At 39.9% G+C, this 22,488-nt stretch overlaps 2 protein-coding genes across 3 annotated transcripts in view; one reads left to right on the forward strand and one right to left on the reverse strand.

Moving 5' to 3' along the window:
- Positions 1 to 17,256, reverse strand: part of LOC137655634 (transcription factor Ken-like) — a 42,114-nt gene extending 24,858 nt beyond the window's left edge. The window contains exon 1 of one of the 2 annotated variants that reach the window (XM_068389559.1): positions 16,734 to 17,010. The gene's annotated coding sequence lies outside the window, so the exon portion shown is untranslated. Of the gene's footprint in view, positions 1 to 16,733; positions 17,011 to 17,155 lie in introns of those variants that run through there. The other variant, XM_068389558.1, reaches the window with a different exon arrangement.
- Positions 17,257 to 17,392: 136 nt separating this feature from the next.
- Positions 17,393 to 22,488, forward strand: part of LOC137655635 (protein tramtrack, beta isoform-like) — a 49,452-nt gene continuing 44,356 nt past the window's right edge. The window contains exon 1 of the mRNA XM_068389560.1: positions 17,393 to 17,493. Coding sequence (XP_068245661.1) covers positions 17,487 to 17,493 — 7 coding nt within the window. The 5' untranslated portion in view covers positions 17,393 to 17,486. The remainder of the gene's footprint in view (positions 17,494 to 22,488) is intronic.

Raw genomic sequence — 22,488 nt, forward strand, 5'->3', positions numbered from 1 at the left:
TATATATATATATATATATATATGTGGTGTGTGTGTGTGTATATATATATATATATATATATATATATATAATATATATATATATATATATATATATATATATGTACACACATTTGCATTTACAAACCAAAAGGAGTAGAAAATATGAAGTAGCTATCCTATGTACAAATGAGAGAGAGAGAGAGAGAGGAGAGAGAGAGAGAGAGAGAGAGAGAGAGAGAGAGAGAGAGAGAGAGAGAGTGATAATGGGTTTAATAATTCATTAAACTACTTATCAGAATGTGTGTATATTCAAAATAAAACAAATATCAACTCTATTAAAGTCCTCTCTCTCTCTCTCTCTCTCTCTCTCTCTCTCTCTCTCTCTCTCTCTCTCTCTCTCTCTCTCTCTCTCTCTCTCTCAACATTCCAAAAACGACGGAGTTCCGCAAGGTTAGATCGGTGTGCAAAGTATTCAGGTCAGCAGAAAATGACAGCAACCTCCAAGAGACAGCTATCTGCTGTCTCTTTCCCAGCAAGAAGCAGAAAGTTATGTAGCTGTTCTATTCGGAACAGAACGAAGGGGTAAGAGTATATTGAAACATTTAAGAGGATATATAACTATGATAATATACCCATTGCTTAGTCAATTCGATCTTGTTTTATAAACGTATTTAACTATTGGTGATCATTACTATATTAATATAATAAAATCTATCGTGTTCTGTCGATTTAACTGCCTATCTTGTTCTATCAATCCATCTATCTATTAGTTATTAGTGATCATTACTATATTAATATAGTAAAATCTATCGTGTTCTGTCAATTTAACTGTCTACCTTATTCTATCAATCTATCTATCTATTAGTTATTAGCGATCATTACTATATTAATATGGTTAAGTCTATCTTGTTCTGTCAATCTAACTATCTATCTTGTTCTATCAATCTATCTATCTATTAGTTATTAGTGATCATTACTATATTAATATAGTAAAATCTATCGTGTTCTGTCAATTTAACTGTCTATCTTGTTCTATCAATCTATCTATCTATTAGCTATTAGTGATCATTACTTATATCAATATGGTTAAGTCTATCGTGTTCTGTCAATCTAACTATCTATCTTGTTCTATCAATCTATCTATCAATTAGTTATTAGTGATCATTACTATATTAATATGGTTAAGTCTATCTTGTTGTCAATCTAACTATCTATCTTGTTCTGTCAATCTATCTATCTATTAGTTATTAGTGATCATTACTATATTAATATGGTTAAGTCTATCTTGTTCTGTCAATCTATCTATCTATCTTGTTCTATCAATCTATCTATCTATTAGTTATTAGTGATCATCACCATATCAATATGGTTGTCTATCTTGTTATATCAATCTATCTATCTATTAGCGATCATTTCTAAATAAACATAGCGTCAAGTCTATCTATCTCAATCAATCTATCATCTATTTGTGATAATTAATTAAATTATTAATAATTAATTAAAATTTACTCATTAGCCTCCACTCGCTCTCCTAACACGCATTTGACAGCTGTCCGGCTACTGCCGGTTCTAAAGCCACCCATCCTCCCACAGTCGATCTCCCACCCACCACCCACCCGCCCACTCCCTTTCACCGCATCCTCTAACCTTTTACAACGCCCACCTCCCCAGGCAAGCCTACGTCCCCTGCCGCCCGTCCGCCCGCATTCCCACCTGCCCTTTTCCCTCGTTGCACAACCGCCTAAACCCGACGCCCGCTGTAAGTGGGTGGTTAAGGCGGGGGGGGGGGGGAGGGGGGGGGGGACGGGTGGGTGGGTGGGTGGGCACCCGCATCATCCTTTATAGCTCCCAAGTATTCGCTCTCCACAACCCCACCAGCGCCCACTTTCCACATAGCGCTCCTTCATGCCAAGAAGACCACCCACCCATGGTTTTCTCCTCTCTCTCTCTCTCTCTCTCTCTCTCTCTCTCTCTCTCTCTCTCTCTCTCTCTCTCTCTCTCTCTCTCTCTCTTTTACTATGCCATTAAAAACTTCCATCATCATCATCATCTGTTTCTAGTCCACTGCAGGACGAAGGTCTCAGACATGTTCTTATTCATTTCTGGGGTTTAGTGATGGAGGGAGACTTTGGTCTGGTCGCTCACAGCAAACCAAGCTAGTATGGGTATCTCTGGGTATTACAGCTTTGGCTGATTATGGCAATGCACAAACCCTTTCATCGCGTTAAGGTATACCTACTAAGAAATACCCACAAACACACACACATACATATATATATAATAATAATGTTTATTGGACAAAAAATATTTACATTCAAAGATTTACAAAAAGAAAAAAAGACTCAGTCCAAGCCCATGTGGAGCAGAGCTCTTCGGGCAATAATACAACAAAATAATATCATCAATTAAGTAAAAATAAAAAAAATAAAGTAAATATGGATATAGATATACAAAATGTACGCATACATATACATAATCATATGTATACAAATAGATACATATAAATGAGAATCTTAGCCTAAAAACAAATGGAAATGCATATCTATATGATAAAGAAGGATGGTATATGAAAGCTAATGGTATATACATTGAAAAATTGTAGATATTAAGCAAAAAACTCAGTAAAAGAACTAGTTTTACAAATAAAAAAATATTCTAAACAATGAAACATACTTGCGTTGTGGTTAGGTAGGCAAGTATAAATATTTATTAATAAAGCTTAATACATATATATATATATATATATATATATATATATATATATATATATATATATATATATATATATATATATATCGTTGCGTAATCACATCGGATATCGAAAGCGGAATTTCAATATGAATATTAGTATCAGTTATAATATATATTGTATGTTTATAAATATTAGATTTTCCCGAAAGCTCAGTAATAAACACGTATATTATAACTCTGGTACTATTATTCACATATATATATATATATATATATATATATATATATATATATATATATATATATATATATATATAATATATATATACACATATATATATATATATATATATAGAGAGAGAGAGAGAGAGAGAGAGAGAGAGAGAGAGAGAGAGAGAGAGAGAGAGAGAGAATCTTTCAAATGGGAGAGAGCATGGCGGTTGGAACCAGAGAGAAAGATTAAAGAAATTACCATTTAACTTGACACAGCATCTCAACCAGACTCCTTGAACCTGAACAGAATTAATGCCTCGATTCTAAATCGAACTAAGGAAAATAACCCGAGATTCGTCCCAATTCACTATGGGTGATCAAAGATGACGATAAAGAAGCGAATGAAAGGAGCGTTCCAGTGAGTAATGAATCCAGTGTCAATCAGTCAGATAAATGGGGGGGTTGCCAGTGATCACTATCGGCATAAATAAATGACATTTTCAAAATTTTTATTAAGTTCTATAGCTTGGTCCGAGACACTAAGAGTCTCTCTCTCTCTCTCTCTCTCTCTCTCTCTCTCTCTCTCTCTCTCTCTCTCTCTCTCTCTCTATCTCTCTCCCCGGCGTCAATGACCTTAGATGCCAGGATGCCTGAAAACCTTAAATCAATCAATCTCTCTCTCTCTCTCTCTAATCGTTCTTTTTTGTCCTTTGTTAATTTGCTTGGATATAATAGAAGAGAAATTAAAAGGTCAGAGGTCATATATATATATATATATATATATATATATATATATATATATATATATATATATATATTATATATATATATATATATATATATATATATATATATATTTCTTTGCGCTCCCACTCAAAGGCAAGACATATAACGACCGGTCTCTCCCTGTTGATCGGATAGAGGGGAGAGTGAATAGTCATACCCTGGTGAAAGAGGTTGTAGTCATGAAAGGGGAAGGGGATGGTTGAATCTGTGCGTATATCTAAATATTCAGCCGTTATTTTGACAGGTCGCATACACTATCATAATCTTCAAAGGCAGAGGAAACATCATTGTGGGTCCCACGTTGTATCCGCGCTCACGGCTCAATCATTCTCATTGGTACACTACCTAACCATCCTTCTGATTTGATGATTGGGGGACGACCCGCCTACTTACAGCACTAGCAGCCACAGCCTGGCCACCCTAGGTCTATGCATGGGTGAAGATTGGCACTGGCGGCTGATGCAATGACCACATGTTCAGCCTAGCTTACATGAACATCCTTTAAATGCAACGAAAAAAACTGAGCCATTGTTCAAGACCACAGACATGCCCTTCCATGGTCTTTCTATGCCAACCCATACCCGCAAATTTTCTTAGCTAGTCAATCTATCGTTTTCTCTTCCTTCCTCTGCTTCGTATACCTTCATATGCCCTTCCATGGTCTTTCTATGCCAACCCATACCCGCAAATTTTCTTAGCTCGTCAATCTATCGTTTTCACTTCCTTCCTCTGCTTCGTTTGCAATCTCTTGGGACCCATTGTTATTCTTAATGTCCATCTATCTTCTGTCATTGTGTCTTTCCCACGACCATTTCTTTTTACTTCCGCCAACGAAATTGGAAGGGATTAAATGTTATGTTGAGACGTGGAAGTGATTCACTTTTGAAATTCCTAGCTCAAAGGTCAAGGTAGAGCAAAAGGTCGACATGATGAACACTAGAGCAAGTTCGGTTCGAGAAATAAGCTGCCGTTGTGGAGGTCTGCACTCAAGAGTGATTTTTTAGCTCTTACTATTTATTAGAATATTCTCTTCTTTAAAAACACACTAGATGTACACTCGGGCACGCTATTCTATCCTGTTTCACTTCCTCTTGTTTTTATGAAGTTTTTACCGTTTATATATGATAGATGTCAAAGTTGTTAATGATCTTGAAATATTCTATTTTGATTGTTATTACTTCTCGTGTAGTTTGTTTATTTCCTTGTTTCCTTTTCTCACTGAGTTATTTTTCCCTGTTGGAGCCCTTGGGCTTGTAGCAGCAGTATGCATTTCCAACTAGGGTTGTAAATTAACTTAGTAATATATATATATATATATATATATATATATATATATATATATATATATATATATATATATTTCAAATAAGCCATATATATTAATACATTAAAGTCACTGGCATACAGGTATCCTGGACCAGGGTTCAAATTCCGGCCGGTCTGATACTATAAGTCTTTGATTGATTTCGCCTGGGGCTCTGATCCCGAAGTCGTTAAGAGAATCCAGACTATAATGTATTAATATATATGGCTTATTGAAATATGAAAAACACGTTTAAATGTGCAAAAATTTTTCATATATATATATATATATATATATATATATATAATATATATATATATATATATACACATACATATATATAATATATATATATATATATATATATATATATATATATATATATATATATATATATATATATATATTATAAGCTCCCAATACCTCGTTATCAAAACTACACGAGTCGTAATAATGATATCGTTATCAAAAGGATACACATAGCTAATCAGATAAAACATCACCCTCTCACCCCCAACGAAGATTGGGGAAAAAATCTGCGACTACAAAAAACTTCAAGATCAAGGACACTTCTAAAATATACAAGGATACAGGTACTTCTAAATAATTATTATCTACATTGGAGCAAACTGTAGCTACAGGGACTACTAGTTAGCGGTATATAAGTAAACCACACCTGCAGAGACTATTTTTTTATTTCTTTTTTTATAATGGGAAAAGGAACAGCTGTTCTTCTTTGGAAATAGCAACAACTGCCGGAAAATGAAAGGGGGGGGGGGGTAGTAAATGCGTGAAGGAGTCAGTGTGGAAATACAGTAGTAACTGAGGTTAAAAGAAATGTTGATGTTATGAAATGAATATATTGTAGTCTAACTATGAAAGTTTTGTACATCTGCTGAATTTAGTTTAGAAGATCTCATCTGGATAATTTGTGTATCTAAATGTAGCTACAGTTATATATATATACATACACACACACACACACACACATATATATATATATATATATATATATATATATATATATATATATATATATATACATATATAAAATCATGTATATAAAATTATATATATGTATAGTTACGGGACCTGTAAAATGACGACTAAATACTTAGATATGCACACAGACGCACACCCTCTCACAGGATATGACTACTCTCTCTCCCCAATACCCAAGGGATCGGGAGAATTGAGCGTAACCGGAAAGATATATTCTGTATGTATGTATATATATATATATATATATATATATATATATATATATACATACACAGACAATTGCTTTTTACTATATAGGGGAGATGCCAATATATATATATATATATATATATAAATATAAATATATATATGCACATACATACATATAAACAACATTCGTAGTTAGTATGTTAATCAAGCCAATACCAGCCACCCAAATATTGCCAACAGACTCATAAAAACCTAACGTGACCATCCTAACAATTTTGCAATGAACACCCCTCAACATCCATTTCTTTTCTCTCCTGACACATACACCGAATGATCTGGCGTATCCATTACACATGGCCACACTAAGCAGTCTACACCTTACACCCCGTAACAGTTCAGTGGCTCGATAGATAAGAGAAGTGCTCGATAGATAAGGGAAACAGTAGCTATAAGCAGTTCTTCCACGAACACTTGAGCACACTTTTCTGTCTCAGTCGTCGTTGTTCTTCTTCTTGTCTTTTTAGAACGGTGTATTGGGTAAGATTTAAAAGAAAGATAAGGGATGTGTGTTGTTTTATCGGGAGGTTGTTCTTTTCTGATCTTTATCCTTATCTTTATCTTTGTTCTATATTTACAAAACCATCACTACTCTCCTATGTACTTATCCATTCTCTAAATCATCACTATTGCCCTATGTATATAACCACTTCATTGAGTTAGTTTTCTTTTAGTCTTACTATAATCATAATATATATATATATATATATATATATATATATATATATATATATAACAGAATGGGCCCCCGGAGTTTGCAAACGAAGCAGGAGAAAGAAATGAAGACGATGGTTTGAAGAGCTAAGAAAATTTGCGGGTACAGAATGGCCCCGAAAAATCATAAATAGACATGATTTATCAGTTAGCGCATGAATGTACCAATAACTGCTCTTGTTTTTTTTTTTTTTTTTTTTTGGTCTGGAGCCAGTCACTATAAGTGAGATGAGTTTAATGTTGAAACTATGATTCAACTATAGTCCATTTCTTTTAGCGATGCATATTTGCACCGACTCGCAGCGGTGCCCTTTTAGCTCGGAAAAGTTTCCTGATCGCTGATTGGTTGGACAACATAATTCTAACCAATCAGCGATCAGGAAACTTTTCCGAGCTAAAAGGGCACCGCTGCGAGTCGGTGCATATCTGCATCGCTAAAAGAAATAGACTGTAGATGTGTTTATCTGATTGAGAGTGACTCCAGAGAAAACAGTACTATGATGTTAATCCTCAAACTGCTGTATCAAGAATGAACCAAGTTATACCAAAGGATGAATTAGGGAGACTAATAAAAACTTTCAACTGACCAGTTGTGGATGAAACCCCAGTGCAAATTCATCAAACAATTTTGCTATGAGTCACCGAAACCCTTAGAAACATTTTGACATCAACTGGGCCAATTTCTAGGTGTCTTTTTCTCCAATCCTAACACTTCTAAATGTTAAATTTTTTCACCAAACACAGTTACCTTCACCATTTACACTTTGAAATAAGCCACTCTTTTTATCTCTTTACCACTGCTATTCATCTTGATATATTACTTTTCTTCTTATTTCTCTAGTATATTCTATTCTTTAATTAATAATTTCTTTCCCACACTGGACAGCTTTCCTAGCAGATTCTAAAATCCCGTAAAAAAAAAAAAATTCCTTCTCTGGCTTCAACTGATATTCATAATTTCAAAACCTTTTGAGCACATATCATCATCTTTGCATTTAACTAATCCTACCATAACTCGTTATGATAACTACTCATACAAACAACCATTTGCAGCTTTTCCCCATCTATTAATTCCTTTTTCTAACTTTCTCCACTTGCAAACACTCTTTAACTTTCACTAGATTCTGCATCTTTCTTAACTATGCAGAGGGGAGTGACTGGTTTGGTATGAAAGTGCTACCTAATATCTTTATGACTGGACTGACGTCATAGATCACAGAGGTCGGGGAGACTATAGTCCATTTCTTTTAGCGATGTATATTTCCACCGACTCGCGGCGGTGCCCTTTAAGCTCAGAAAAAGATTCCTGATCGCTGATTGGTTAGAATTATCTTGTCCAACCAATCAGCGATCCGGAAACTTTTCCAAGCTAAAAGGGCACCGCTGCGAGTCGGTGCAAATATGCATCGCTAAAAGAAATGTACTATAGGTGAAAAGATGAGATAATTGAATAACTTGCGCTCTAAGAATTGTCGATGTATGTGACAAAGAGTAGGCAAGTGTTTGCAAAGATAGTTAAAATCTTCTATCCCACCGTTATCCCTACATTAAGGGGTCGGTTGCCTGATGTGCCCTCTCAAATACCTTCTATCAAAGGTATGCTCTTCCACCAAACCTCTTCTCTTCATATCATCCTTCACCATATCTCAGCATCTAATCCCCTGCTTCCCTCTCAATCTCACCCCCAGGCTCCTCCCAATCATCCATCCTCAACACCAGCCCACACCACATCTCAGTCGTGACACTCTTGTCACCTCTTGATCTTTACTACGCCTGCCATACTAGCAAAATACAGCACTGGAAAGTTATGCACAGTTATTGGATAGGATACCCACATTGTCCTGTTATTATTATCAAAATCATTACTAGCTAAGCTACAACTTTTGTTGGAAAAGTATGATACTATAAGCCCAAGGGCTTCAACTGGAAAAGTAGTAATAATAAAAAAAAAAAAAAAAAATAATTAACATTGAATTAAATCTATTTCAGATGATATAGTGTAGCTGGGCTCTTATCATACCATTATGTCAAGGAGAGAGAGAGAGAGAGAGAGAGAGAGAGAGAGAGAGAGAGAGAGAGAGAGAGAGACTTTCTCCATTGATTTTTTCAACTTTACTTCAGGCAAAAAAGAAAAGACATCAGACCCATTTGTAAAAAAAAAAAAAAATTCATACGGAAGCTCATACTTGAATGCATAAAAAGCGTCGGAACTAAAACGAATAATCAAGCGTGTTTTTCCCCCCTAAAGAGCATGACTGATAGCCTAATGAACTATTTACAAACTAAAACCCCCTCAGCCATTTTGACCTTTTATAGCTGTAATTTCTATCCCAGCAATAGGTCAATGCCACTTCAACTCTCGTCAGAAAATACAAACCACACACGGTAGCCTTAGATCAAGAACAGGTCAGAACCTTCATAAAATAAAACTAGCAATAATGTTGTTTTTCCTCACATTTTTTTGGAGATGAAAAATAAATGATGCAGAATTTCAAATCTATGTTAAATTAATCAATTTCCACAGGGATACCTTAATGTGGTGAAAAGGTTTGTGTGTCGTCATGATCAGCAAAGCTGTACTAGTCAAGGCCACCCATACTAGGTTGGTTTGCTGTGAGCAATCAGACTGAAGTCTCCCACTATCACCAATCCACAATGGCCAGTGTGGTGATGGTGAAGTAGCCAAATCCCAGACAAAAATAAGGACATGTCTGAGGCCTTTGTCCTGCAGAGGACTAGAAATGGCTGCACTTGTTATTGTTGTTGATATGACAATAGCATCCAACACACGGAAACTAAAGGTACGTTTATATTTTTTAAGTCTGAGGCCTTTGGCCTGCAGTGGACTAGAAATGGCTTTATTTGTTGTTATAACAATAGGATCCAACACATGGAAACCAAAGGCACATTGATTTTTTAATGTTAAATAAGCATAACACTTTATACTGGATGACTTCTAATAAAGGTAAAGTTTCCTAATGAAAAAACTCAATGTGAAGAAAGCATTATACTGCTATGGTCACTGAGAGCTAAAGATGTCAACACTGAGAAGTCCCAGGAAGGTCTGGTGATATTTACCTCATGTGGTTATTGTGGTGTGTGGAGAGATGTCCCACTGGCAGATAGAGGATTCTCTCTCTCTCTCTCTCTCTCTCTCTCTCTCTCTCTCTCTCTCTCTCTCTCTCTCATCCACTCCCCAGGTTTCTTTATTTCAAAATAAATGGCACTTATTCATTTCTCCTTTATCAGCACTTCCTTGTATTCATTATCATAGGTTTAAACATTTTCGTTTGTCGAGATAATGTCCACTAAAAATGAAAAGATCAATTGAGGACGGACTTTGAAAGGCATAAAAGTCCCTTTAGAAAAATAAAATGGATCAACAAATTAAAAAGAACTACAGTAATTCCATATATTATCATTACTTACTAAGCTACAACCCTCGTTGGAAAAGCAAGATCCTTTCAGCCCAGGGGCTCCAACAGGGAAAATAGCCCATTGAGGAAAGGTGGAAAGACGCAGAGTTACAGCGGAGTAATTGACTTTTAAGACCTTTTCTATATGAAAGGAGGAGGCGTTGGTGGTGAAGTGACCATTGCTATTTTGTTACTCTCTTATCCCTTCTTGGAAAGACTGATGTGTAGATACTGTATTATTATCTTTGGATGTATTTTCTCTGCTTATTATGAATACAGTATTTGCTTGAGGGTACACTCGGGCACACTGTTCTATCTTATATCCTATTTCTCTTCCTCTTGTTTTGTTAAAGTTTTTATAGTTTATAAAGTGATATTTATTTTAATGTTGTTGCTCTTCTTGAAATATTTTATTTTTCCTTGTTCCCTTTCCTCACTGAGCTATTTTCCCTGTTGGAGCCCCTGAGCTTATAGCATCCTGCTTTTCCAACTAGGGTTGTAGCTTAGCAAGTATCAGTAATAATAATAATAATAATAAGATTGACAAAAGGCGAACAGACCTATACATCATGTACAGTAAAAGTGACAAATATACTTAGTGCTAGACCTCAAGGGCCAATGTAAACTACATCAGATGACATTCAGTGAAGCAGTGGCTCACCCGTATAAATTCAGTGGAAGCGACTGGGGAAATAGGCCTATTCACCATACATATGGTAATGTGTGCATTTTCCGTTACATACTAAAACCAGTTCTTTTAGTTTCACATAAGAAGTGGTTGTCCATTCTATGTAATGAACTGTCAGAATATACTTGATTTGAATATGATACTATTTGCTGATTTAACAATTGGTAATTCTAAAGCTAAAACGCACGTTGTCATTCATTCCCTTGTCCCTCGCACTGGCCTACGATAAAAGCCCCAGAATATTGCTAATCTAACCATCTAACCCTGTAGCAGAAGTACCACTGGGAGTGACTTGGCTTGCTTCCAAACAATCCAACCTTCTCTGACAGTTATTAGCACCTTACATACTCGGGTAGTACAGTTTGCTAGAGATAAATATCCTTAACTTATTACTGTATACTATAATTCCTTTCAGAGACATCTTGAGAACAAGAATGCAAACCTCCCTTAAGAAGCCTTAAGAAAAGACAAAATCTACTTTTCGCAGTAAACTTCAAGTTTTCAAATGGGAAACTTTATGCAGAAAACACCATATCAATACAAAATACCCACAATTTTAAGCGTATTTTCTCCAAAAGGAATAATGATTCCAAGATTTGAGTAAAGAATTAGCCCCAGCCTCAAGATTTTCATACCATACAGACTACCGTACTGTGATACATAAGCCTTACTAGCAACACCAGATGGGACAAGAATGGTATAAATAATATTAATAATTAAAAACTAAGATGACAGTAAAATGAGAATAAGAATCCACGCCCATAATGCTGATACTAATTGAGGAATCTTTAGAACTGAATTTGAAAATCATGTGTCAGTCATCAGTTCCTGAAGTTAAGTTAGGAGCTGTCTATTCTAAAACTATAACAGGATTTCTATATATAATAGTTGTTTGAGTATCTTCTAAATAGGTTTTCAAATATACCAAGAGATTCGGAACTGCAAACTGTCTCCTTCACTAGTGACCAGGGATACCTTAGATATTGACTTCTAGCTGAGCGTGCTAACACTATTCAGTTTCATTAACTGCGAAAGATGTGTAGTTTCCAAGTAAATTTGTAAAACCCCTATACATGTACTGTACTGGTACAGAGAGGGAATCACAACTGATGCCACTGGAGTAGCCTTATTTATCTGTTCCCTCAAGAAGATACCAAGGGCTTACATGCAAGGAATAACTTCCGGTATATGATGGAGTGCAGGAACCACCTCACTCTTCAACAACCCTGAAAAAACTCAGTGATTTAGATCTGATTATTTCTTATTTCTGGAGCATACTTCCCTAGGGCCAAGCCAGTGGTGTGTACCAGAAAGCTTCAGAAAATGGTGAAAAGTCTCTCTAGTGCTGTCATGGGCGTTGGCAAGCATGACGCCACAGTAGACTTAGTTTTCCCGCTCCACAGAGAATATGCCCGCTTTCTATGGGAGGCCTGGATTCACACTCAGTAAAAGGGGATATTTTTGAACAATCATACTACCAAGTTAGAGAGAGAATGTATCTACCACAAGTTTAGCCATAAACCAATAAAGTGTGAAACCTACACTCGCATACCTGTTTCGTTTCATTATCAACACGAAGCAAATATCAACCATTCAAGCTAAAATGTAAGAAAAAAAGATTAAACAGCCTTGGGTAGGACGTAACAGTATATCCACACTCATTGCAGCCGATGACAAAAGTGAAGTCTTTGACAGGAGAGTGGGAGGGGCTACAGTCAAAGAGTCTTTGACAAGAGAGAGGGAGGGGCTACTTGGCTGCGATCACCAACTATTGCTACCTTTCAAAAGCTAAACAGCCCTGCTGAAGATAATTCCATATTCTAAAGGATGAAAGGTTATAGTATACCTGTAAGAACTACTGACTCTGAGGCTGATGACTTTGTTTTTATTTGAAAAGTACTTAATTGCCTCTGACCAATGGCTGGGCCAGGAAACTGCGTGGAACGAGACCTGGGCAGCCAACTCAAGAGGTCAAGAAGGATGTGCCTCCAGCCTTGAGTCTTTCCAATTTGAGTCAGTGAGGATACCGAAGGGTTAACCTGCAGAGAGCCTGAAGCAGCACTCCCTGGAGTGTAGTACCTTTTGCTGCCGGGGGGGGGGGGGGGGGGGGGATTTTTACTTGACCAAGTAGATTTGAATAAGTTTTTATATACACAGATCTGATTATCAACTCGATCCAGGGCCACATCAACAACCACAGAAACTTCAAGGAGGGCTTCGAGCCTTGAGGAGCACCGAAGTGTGGATAAATGACCAAGGTCCCCAAAAAGGAGGTACCAAGGTTGCCCTCACCAACCAATTGCACTCACAGACGAAAGTAAAGACCTTCTCAAAAGAACTCTCCGACTCAGGGTAGGTTGCCTCTAGGACATCCAGACATGGAGTACCCTCATGGATCGCCAGGGCCAAGGGTGTGGCAGGACGCCCGGGAGATTCTGCTGCTCACCAATATGCCCATTCCTCCACAAGGACAAAACCTGGTACCTAATCGGGGACTGACGAAGGCCAACGGCACTAGGAGAATTCCTAGTATGGATCCCAGCAGATACGGACAGAGTACCAAGTACAATACTTTTTCATATGTGGATCGTGATGGACAACTGCAGACCTATGGTACAGGGAAAAGTTTCCTTTGCTCACCATTCTAAGTCTTTCCTTGTACGCAAGCATGCAATGACATTCTCAACTGGTGCCATCCTCTCAAAGTCGCATAACCATTCGCTGAAAGAGGGAGGAGCAGTCATCCAAAATCTTGGAAGAAAGGGAGATAGAGGTGTTGAAGAGCCCCTCCCTTACCACTACATCTGCTCTTCCTGGACTTTTTCAACCTCTTCTTGTTCATCTTAGAAGAAGAGTCAGAATAAGAGTTGGAGGACGAGACGAAAGAACAGTACACACGCTTCTTTCTCTTCTTGTTTCTTGCTCTAGACTCTGCAAGTAGAGGGACCGAGGTCCAAGTGACCAGCGATGATGAAAAAACCACAAAACTTTCTCAAAAAAGGTGCCACAACACTAGGACACATCATCACATGGAGAGGGAGGGCATACGACAACGCAACTAGAGACACAACCACAGACAGAGAGGGAGCAGGTAATACCATCCCTGGATCCCCACACACAAGAGTTGAGGTGGGATACACTAGGAAAAAGTCAGGGATCAAGGTAACACCAGCCACAGGAACAACGCACACTTAGGTCATGGCACGAGAGCCACTATACGGGCCTTCAAAGTCCTTTTGGTCTGGGGGACCACCGTTGTCCCTGACACTAGTGGCATCACGCCACCTTTCACCACTAAGAACCCACGAGTTGATGACACTGGGGAAACGGAGATACATAGCCTTAACTACAAAGTCATGGAGGGCCTACCTGAAAGACCTAGGGAAGGCCACAACTTCGTTACAATAAACTTGTTGACAGCAATCTGCCCAGTAACAGGCAAAGAGTTCTAGCCTTTGAAAGGGTGTGGTAAACAATATAGGTACCCCACAGGTACCGCCACCAAAACCTGAAAGCCAGCTAAGGCAGATCGAAGGGCTCCTTGGGATCGAGCCAGACGCTTATGTGTACTCGACAATGGCTAAATCAAAAGTGAAGCTACTCCAGCTGGGAAAGTTGCATAACCGCTCGTTATCCCAGTTTTACTGACAGTCCGCAGCTTGTGCTGGATCAATCTCTCCAATTAAAGGACGAGGGTTAGTACTGTATGTCGTGTACGAACGAACAAATATCATAGCCAAAGTGTGGCGAGATCTTCATATCTCTGTACGAGTAAAGATTTTGCAGAAAATTGTTGTGCTAAGCACTGGAAAAATAGTCTGAGAACTTAAAAGCCTATAGTAATTACAGAGTTTGGGTATGTGAGGGTAAAATGGATGAGGAGCAGTCAGTAAGAAAGTAAAAGAGAATTAGCGGGATAAAAAAAATTTGAATGCCATAAAAATCATGATAACCCTGCGAACACTAAGCCCCAGGGTTGTTATGAGGGAACTGAACTTTACTCAGCACGAAAACTATTAGAAATACGCTTCACAACTTTTTTTATCATATTGTCGTTGAATACTGTACATTTCTTTCCTACAAGTAATTTTCAATATTTTGTAATATTCTAATATGCGTAAATAAAAAGAAAATATAATATATGGATGTAAAATACATCCTAAAGCATCAAACGAAGTAGAAACATCCAGACGTAAAATAAGTATAACGGGGTAAATGAATGTGCAGGCTTTCTCATATAAAACCTAATTCTTTAATATTACATGCAATACAGTGTTTATATTTACGGTAAATACATATTAAATTTCCCTTCCATAATGTGTGGCCATTTTCTATTTATGCTTTGTGAACATCATTTACCAATATAGTTCTACAGGAATAAACAGCTCCTGATAAATAACAGACAAAAATAAGCTCCTCACTTTACAGAACCGGCTAGTCTGGCTGAAAAGGTTCACGGGTTTATTAATAAGTGTGTGGAAGCTCACCCCCAAGAGCTTTGCCATCAAGTACGAATCTTTTAGCATACAAAGGACAAAATTATGATCATGCAAATAACCCTTTTACCCCCAGGCTATTTGGAAATTTTCAACCCTTAACCCCCAGGGGGTTATTTTTTTCCCAGCACATTTTGCAATATATTTTTTTTAATTGCTCTAACAGCCTTAATTTTTGTCATAGAGAGGTCAGAATGGTCTCATTCCCATGGAAAATGCCTGAATTTTCTCAAAAAATTATCAAAAATATGAAAAAAAAAATTTATATAGCATTTTTTTGCAAGGACGTACCGGTATGTCCATGGGGGTAAAGGGATGGCTTTTATGAAACGTACCAGTACGTCCTTTGGGGGTAAAAGGGTTAATTGCAGGATATATATATAGTATGCTCGACCTTTGTAATTGGTTGGAGTGAAATAGGTGTAAAATTTTGACTGAAAAAAACACATTTTAAAAAGTAAACAAACACCACCTAACCTAAAGTTCCCCAACTAACCTAACCTAGGAGCCATATCCTTACCTACCAGGGAAAGCTATAACCTCCCTGTGACCTCCCTTAGACTGACACATCCTTACCTTACCGTATGAATAAGTCTCAACCTTGTGTTTACTTCCCACAGCTTCCCTCCTCGCAAGGTAACACTATATCATAGTATTTTGTAAATGGTTAAACTAGCTTCATAATATTATATTTCAGAAATAAAATAAAATTTTCCCATAGAGAAAATCGATTCGACAAGTAATGAGAATGTATACGCCTGTCCCAAGTAATTACATATAACCCCCCCAATGTGTTTAAACCACCTAATTCACACGGTAACTTCAGTTTACAAAAATAAAAGAAAACTTAGAATATTCTGACGCATTGATTCCAGACTGCCAGCAGCTAATGGTGAAGCATATAAATGGACAGGACTCGGTATTACGCTCTAGAACACTGTTGGGACGCTACGGTTTACAAATTAGGAGGCGGTTGTCAGTACAAACATGCATGCCTATCAAGCAGTAGTCTACCACCAATGGGGCTGGACTTACAAGGCATATAACCCGATACTACCTACATTTGTAAATCAAACTGCCGTCAATGAGTCTCGTCATGCATGAGTAAAACTTTAACAACATAAGACCTACACTCTGGGGTATTGGTGGTAATCAAGGGATAAAGACACACGGTTCTACCACTCTACAATACTTACTAACAGGATTCTAAGTTGACTGCACTAAAGGCAGGGTCCGTCCAAAGGTATGTGGGTGAGCATGGGCTTTGCCAATGTGGGTGACAACCATGGGTGGTGGTCATCCAACCCCTAACCTATCCTAGTCAGTTAATGAAGCAAAACTAGACCAAATGTCGACAGGTCGCGAGAGGTGATCAAGCTAGGAACGCCGTCGGACCACGACCATGGGCGTGTAGGAATGTATCGGGTAGGGTGGGAGAAGGGCAGCAACGGGCGGAGGCGGCCAGGGGCGGTCCGTGCGCGGAATGCGGGCGCCACGCAAGCCACCCACCCACCTCCGCCCATAACTTTCTCCCCATGCAGGCCACGTACGAACTCAATTATTCACAAACGTGCAATCTTTTTAAATCTCTGAACATTTACGGACACGGGATACTCACTCAATCCAAAATCAAAGGTAGAGATCCTGAAATATTGGGAGAAACATTTGGAGAAGTAGTTTTCTTTCCTACCCTCACTTTAGACTGTATAAACGCCAGACTCTCCACCCTGCGATTGGAGACCTTATCGCTATAGACGATCAAAACCGACTCAAACACTTATTTAAAAGGATCGAAATTAATATCCGATGTTCATTTGTTATGACCATAAGCGTCGTGATTATTTTTCACTTACTTATAACCACAAAAACCACAACAAAAGCTGTGGTTGAAATGAAACATCGTTAAAAATGTGAAAAATACCGAGATTTCCAGCAAAATTATCTCGTCAATGAACGGTAAGTGGAAAGTAAAGGTTATTCGGAGGGGAAAGAAAAACGTGCGGTTGTTTCTATCCTCGGTAAGAGACAGATAATCACCTTTTCCGGTGTTATGTTGATTTTGGGTTCGAAGTGCAACAATCTCCATAACCAAAACAAACCCGTTTTAGCAATTAATCTTAAGATTTCAGGGGCTCGGATGGACTCGGCAGTGACAGAGACTCTGATTAAATATAATTATGATGTCTGGTTATTGTTGTAATTAGTTAGACTTTCGTAAACAATTGGTCTAGTGGTTTTGTCTACATCACAGTTGGTATGGCCATGGTAGGCAATAGGCTCAAGCTAGTCTAGGATTTTAAAGCTTTTAACAGAAGCCACATAGGTGGTTCTTAGCTTTGTGGAGATGCTTTTTGTTTGAAATTATACTTGCAGATTAGGCAATGATGATTTTACTGAGCTGTTGGGGTAGTGTGTAAAATGTTGGGTCACTGATATTTTGTTCGCCAAAATACTCGACGAAAGAAGAAAAATAGTGGAATTGCAACAGCCGTATGAAGAAGAAAAGAAGAAGATAATAGGAAACGTGCTGTTCTAGAATGAAGGAATAGAGAAAAGAAAAGAATATATGTCAAATGTGGAAAAAAAAGAGAAGAAAATAAAAGAATTAGAATAAAGAAGAAAACAAGGAGGTGCCGATGGAAAGGCGAATCCCTCCTCCCAACAACAACAACAACGCATGTAGCGCAACATGTACTGCTGGTTAGAAGAGAGGAACAATAAAATAGTTCAGTAACCCACATACTTGTGGGTATAGTAAAGTAGGTAAAATTGTCCCCCATTATTGACAGATATGGGTATATATATATGTAATGCTGTAAGTAGTTATTTTCCATGAAAATGATTGTCGTTTTTTGAAGAAAACGGGCCATTTTCCACAGGAAAAGCTTTTTTTTAGTAGCCGTAACTGTAAAATGTGGATGGCGATGATTGGAAGGATTCTTGTTTTCTATGCAGACAGCAGGCCTAATTACCCAATAATCTACACATAGAAGCTGTTGTAAGGTTAAGGCTATTGCTGTAATTATGAAGCAGGCACATGCCTAATAGTCTTCAGACTTTTAGCATCACTATTACCTCTAATGTTCCACAAACGGTAAATTTAGTTTTCAACCAGGGGTGGATTAAGGTCTGGTAAATCTCCGCCGTTCTAATAATATAAAAATGGGGGGATTTGGGAGCGATGAATATACAGTATATTATTTTTTTCAATATTAAACTTACCCGATAATCATGTAGCTGTCAACTCCGTTGCCCGACAGAATTCTACGGGAGGGATACGCCAGCTATCACTATACTAGAAGGGGGTGTACTCACCAGCGCCACCTGTGGCCAGGTACTGCAGTACTTCTTGTTGACACCACCTCACTTTTTCCTCTGTCGTGCTTCCGGCAAGACATTCATGGGATACGCTTATGATCTTGGAGTATTTTCACGGCTTTTGGTGAAGTATTTCTCTCAGATTTCGGCTGTCGCTTTACTGGAAAACTTCTATATTAGCTTAGATAGCTATTATTTAGTTCTGATTAATGGTTAACGATCTTTTTGCTTGATTTGGAATCCCCACTTGGCTAACTCTTTGATTCAAGATGTCTGACATTTCACAAGCCCCACCCCATAGACGATGTAGGTCTTGTAATAGGCGCATTCCGAAGGCCTCGGTAGATCCTCACACCGCTTGTTCTGACTGTAGGGAAAGACCCTGTCAGTTGGAAGATCGATGTGAGGAATGCGCCGGACTTTCGGAACTTGAATTTGTCCGTTTTCTTAAATATTCAACTAAGTTAGAGAGAGAGAGAGTTAGGAGGAGTTCTTCTCGCTCTTCACTTTTTTCCTCACCACATGATCCCCTACCTTTTCCTCCCCCTGTAGTGGCTACCCCCGAACCTACTATTTGCCCTCAACCTGATATGTCTGTTGTTTTGCGTGCCATTCAGGCTTTAGGTGACAAAGTGGAATCGGTGGTTAGTGATCATAAGTCTCTTATGGCCGAAGTCAAGGAACTTAAGGTCAAAAGTGCAGTGGGAGGTAATAGTGCCAGTGCTGTGACAAGTGCGAGTGTCAGTGCAGTGCCAAGTGCTAGTGTCAGTTTCAGTGTGGTGCGTGAGGGTACTTCTGTGCGTGCCAGTCGTCCTCCCAGTCCGGGACCTCTTGCAAACTCCCAAGCCCAGGGGAGAAGCAATGTCGAAGGGCAAAAGGGTTCGGCAGGCCTTGATCGGCGCACAGAAGTATCCTCGGTGGTTGCGGGCGTGTCTTACAAAGACCGTCACTCCCACCCGCAGACGATTGAGCCCGTCTTTTACTCGTCTGCTGAAGAATTATCAGGGAGAAAACGTTGGACTCAGGTCTCAAGACCTCTCAAACGCAGAGTCCAGACCTCAAGAGCTCTACAACCTGGCTGCAGTCATTGGATCAGCTCTGACTCGCCGCAGTCATCAGCTGACTGCACACCTCCTAAGAGGAGTAAGGTGCTGCCGCAACAGATCTCTGCTGTTAAGGCTTTGCCTCAGCAGACCTTAGTGTCTGCCGACCCCAAGTTGACTCTACTGCAGTCCATGCAGTCACAACTTGCGGTCTTAATGCGTGAGTGTCAGGCTGAGAAGGTTACACCTCCTCCTGCGATCGCTCCGCCTAACCGCAGTCCTGTCTGCCAGGCGTACGATGTTGAGGCTCCTCAGGATACCTTACCACGTACTGAGTTGCCAGTTTCCAGCGGTGTGCAGCTTCCTCCGCCTTCCTTAAGGCAACCTCAGCAATGGGAACAGGAAGCTTATACCTTACTTCCTCCGCTTCCACTTGCGGTTCCACCAGTGAGGCAACACTCTCTTGAGGTACAACAACCTCTCCCATCCATGAGGCAGACACCTCAGCTCTCGCTGCAGCGACCTCAACCCTCAATGCGAGAGCCTCATCACCTTAGCCTTGCGCCTCAGGAACCTCAACTCGCGAGACAAGAACTGCGTTCTGCGCAGCCACTACCTCAACTCTCGCAGCTCACACCTCAGGAACCTCAACTCGTTCCTCAGGAACCTGCTACTGCCCATCCGCTAACCTTACAGCAAGCGCAACTCTTGAGTCAAGACACTCATGCCAGGAGTCAGCCTCCTCAACCCATGCGCCTACCTTCTGCTACTCCTTTTGACCAGCCTTTGCAGCCTGAACCTCAGGCTTTGCCTCAGCAACAGAGACTTGAGGATGAAACCACAAGCGTGTTTGCTCCCGCTCGTGCAGATTCTGCTGTTCAGCATACCTTACCTCTCACTTTGCTACACTCTGGTGATGAGGTTTCTGATGATGAGGCTGCACACCTGGATCCCTCATCAGACGTGGAAGATTCCAAGTCTTCTCCTCCTCCGATAGACTTTCGTAAGGTCCTGGCTCTTTTCAGAGAGGTATACCCAGACCACTTTGTCTCTGCTACCCCCCGCTCTCCGCCATCTGAGTTTTCGCTGGGCATGCAGCCAGCCAAGTCTACTTATACTAAGCTCGTCTTTGCAAGGTCCTCTAAGAGAGCTCTAAGAATTTTAGGGGAGTGGTTGCAGTCTAAGCAGCAACTAGGAAAGACTTCCTTTATGTTCCCACCGACTAAGCTCACTTCTAAAGCGGGCGTATGGTATGCCACAGGAGAGGAACCAGGCTTGGGAGTACCTGCCTCTGCCCAGGCTGACTTCTCGAGTTTGGTCGACTCTCCTCGTAGAACAGCAATGAGGCGCTCTAAGGTTTGCTGGACCTTCTCCGATCTAGACCACTTACTAAAGGGTGTATTTCGGGCCTTTGAGATGTTCAATTTCCTAGACTGGTGCCTGGGGGCCCTTAGCAAGAAGACCTCCCCTGCGGACAAAGACTCGGCCATGCTTTTAATGTCCTGCATGGATAAAGCTATTAGGGATGGATCTGGCGAGCTTGCTTCAATTTTTTTGTCAGGAGTTCTTAAGAAAAGGGAGCAACTTTGTACCTTCCTTTCTTCCAGCATCACACCTTGTCAAAGGTCTCAACTCCTTTTCGCTCCGCTTTCTAAGTTCTTGTTTCCCGAAGAACTTATCAAGGACTTGTCTGCGGCAATGATTCAGAAAGACACTCATGATCTTGTGGCCTCTTCAGCTCGTAAGACTAAGGTTGCTCCCTCAGTCCCCAGGACTTACCGCACCCCAGTTGCTGATACGCCTGCTACGAGGTTTATTCCGCCCTTTCGTGGTAGAGCCCCCAGCCGAGGAAGCTCCCGTCCAGACTCTTCCAGGAGCAAGTCTAGGAAAGGTTCCAAGACTTCTCAAGGCAAACACTGACTCTCCTCCTCTCCAGACAGCAGTAGGAGCCAGACTCAAGATCTTCTGGCAAGCTTGGGAAAAGAGAGGTGCAGACGCCCAGTCTGTCAGGTGGCTGAGGGAGGGTTACAGGATACCATTCTGCCGCAAACCCCCTCTGACCACTTCTCCCATCAACCTCTCTCCCAACTACAAGGAAAAGGACAAGAGGCTAGCGTTGCACCAGGAGGTGTCGCTCCTGTTACAGAAGAAGGCAGTGGTTATAGTCCGGGACCATCAATCCCCGGGCTTCTACAACCGTCTCTTTCTGGTGGCCAAGAAGACAGGAGGTTGGAGACCGGTGCTGGACGTCAGCGCGCTCAATGCTTATGTCACCAAGCAGACGTTCACTATGGAGACGACGAAGTCGGTCCTAGCAGCGGTCAGGCAGGAGGACTGGATGGTCTCGTTGGATCTGAAAGACGCATACTTTCACGTTCCTATTCATCCAGACTCCCAACCTTTCCTGAGATTCGTTTTTGGAAAGGTTGTGTACCAATTCCAAGCCCTGTGTTTTGGCCTAAGCACAGCTCCTATGGTGTTTACGCTTCTGATGAGGAATATTGCAAAATTCCTCCACTTATCCGACATCAGAGCCTCCCTTTACCTAGACGACTGGCTGTTGAGAGCCTCCACGAGTCGTCGCTGTCTG

Source organism: Palaemon carinicauda, chromosome 16 (genome assembly GCF_036898095.1).
Source record: "Palaemon carinicauda isolate YSFRI2023 chromosome 16, ASM3689809v2, whole genome shotgun sequence".
In the NCBI taxonomy this organism is placed as follows: Eukaryota; Metazoa; Arthropoda; class Malacostraca; order Decapoda; family Palaemonidae; genus Palaemon; species Palaemon carinicauda.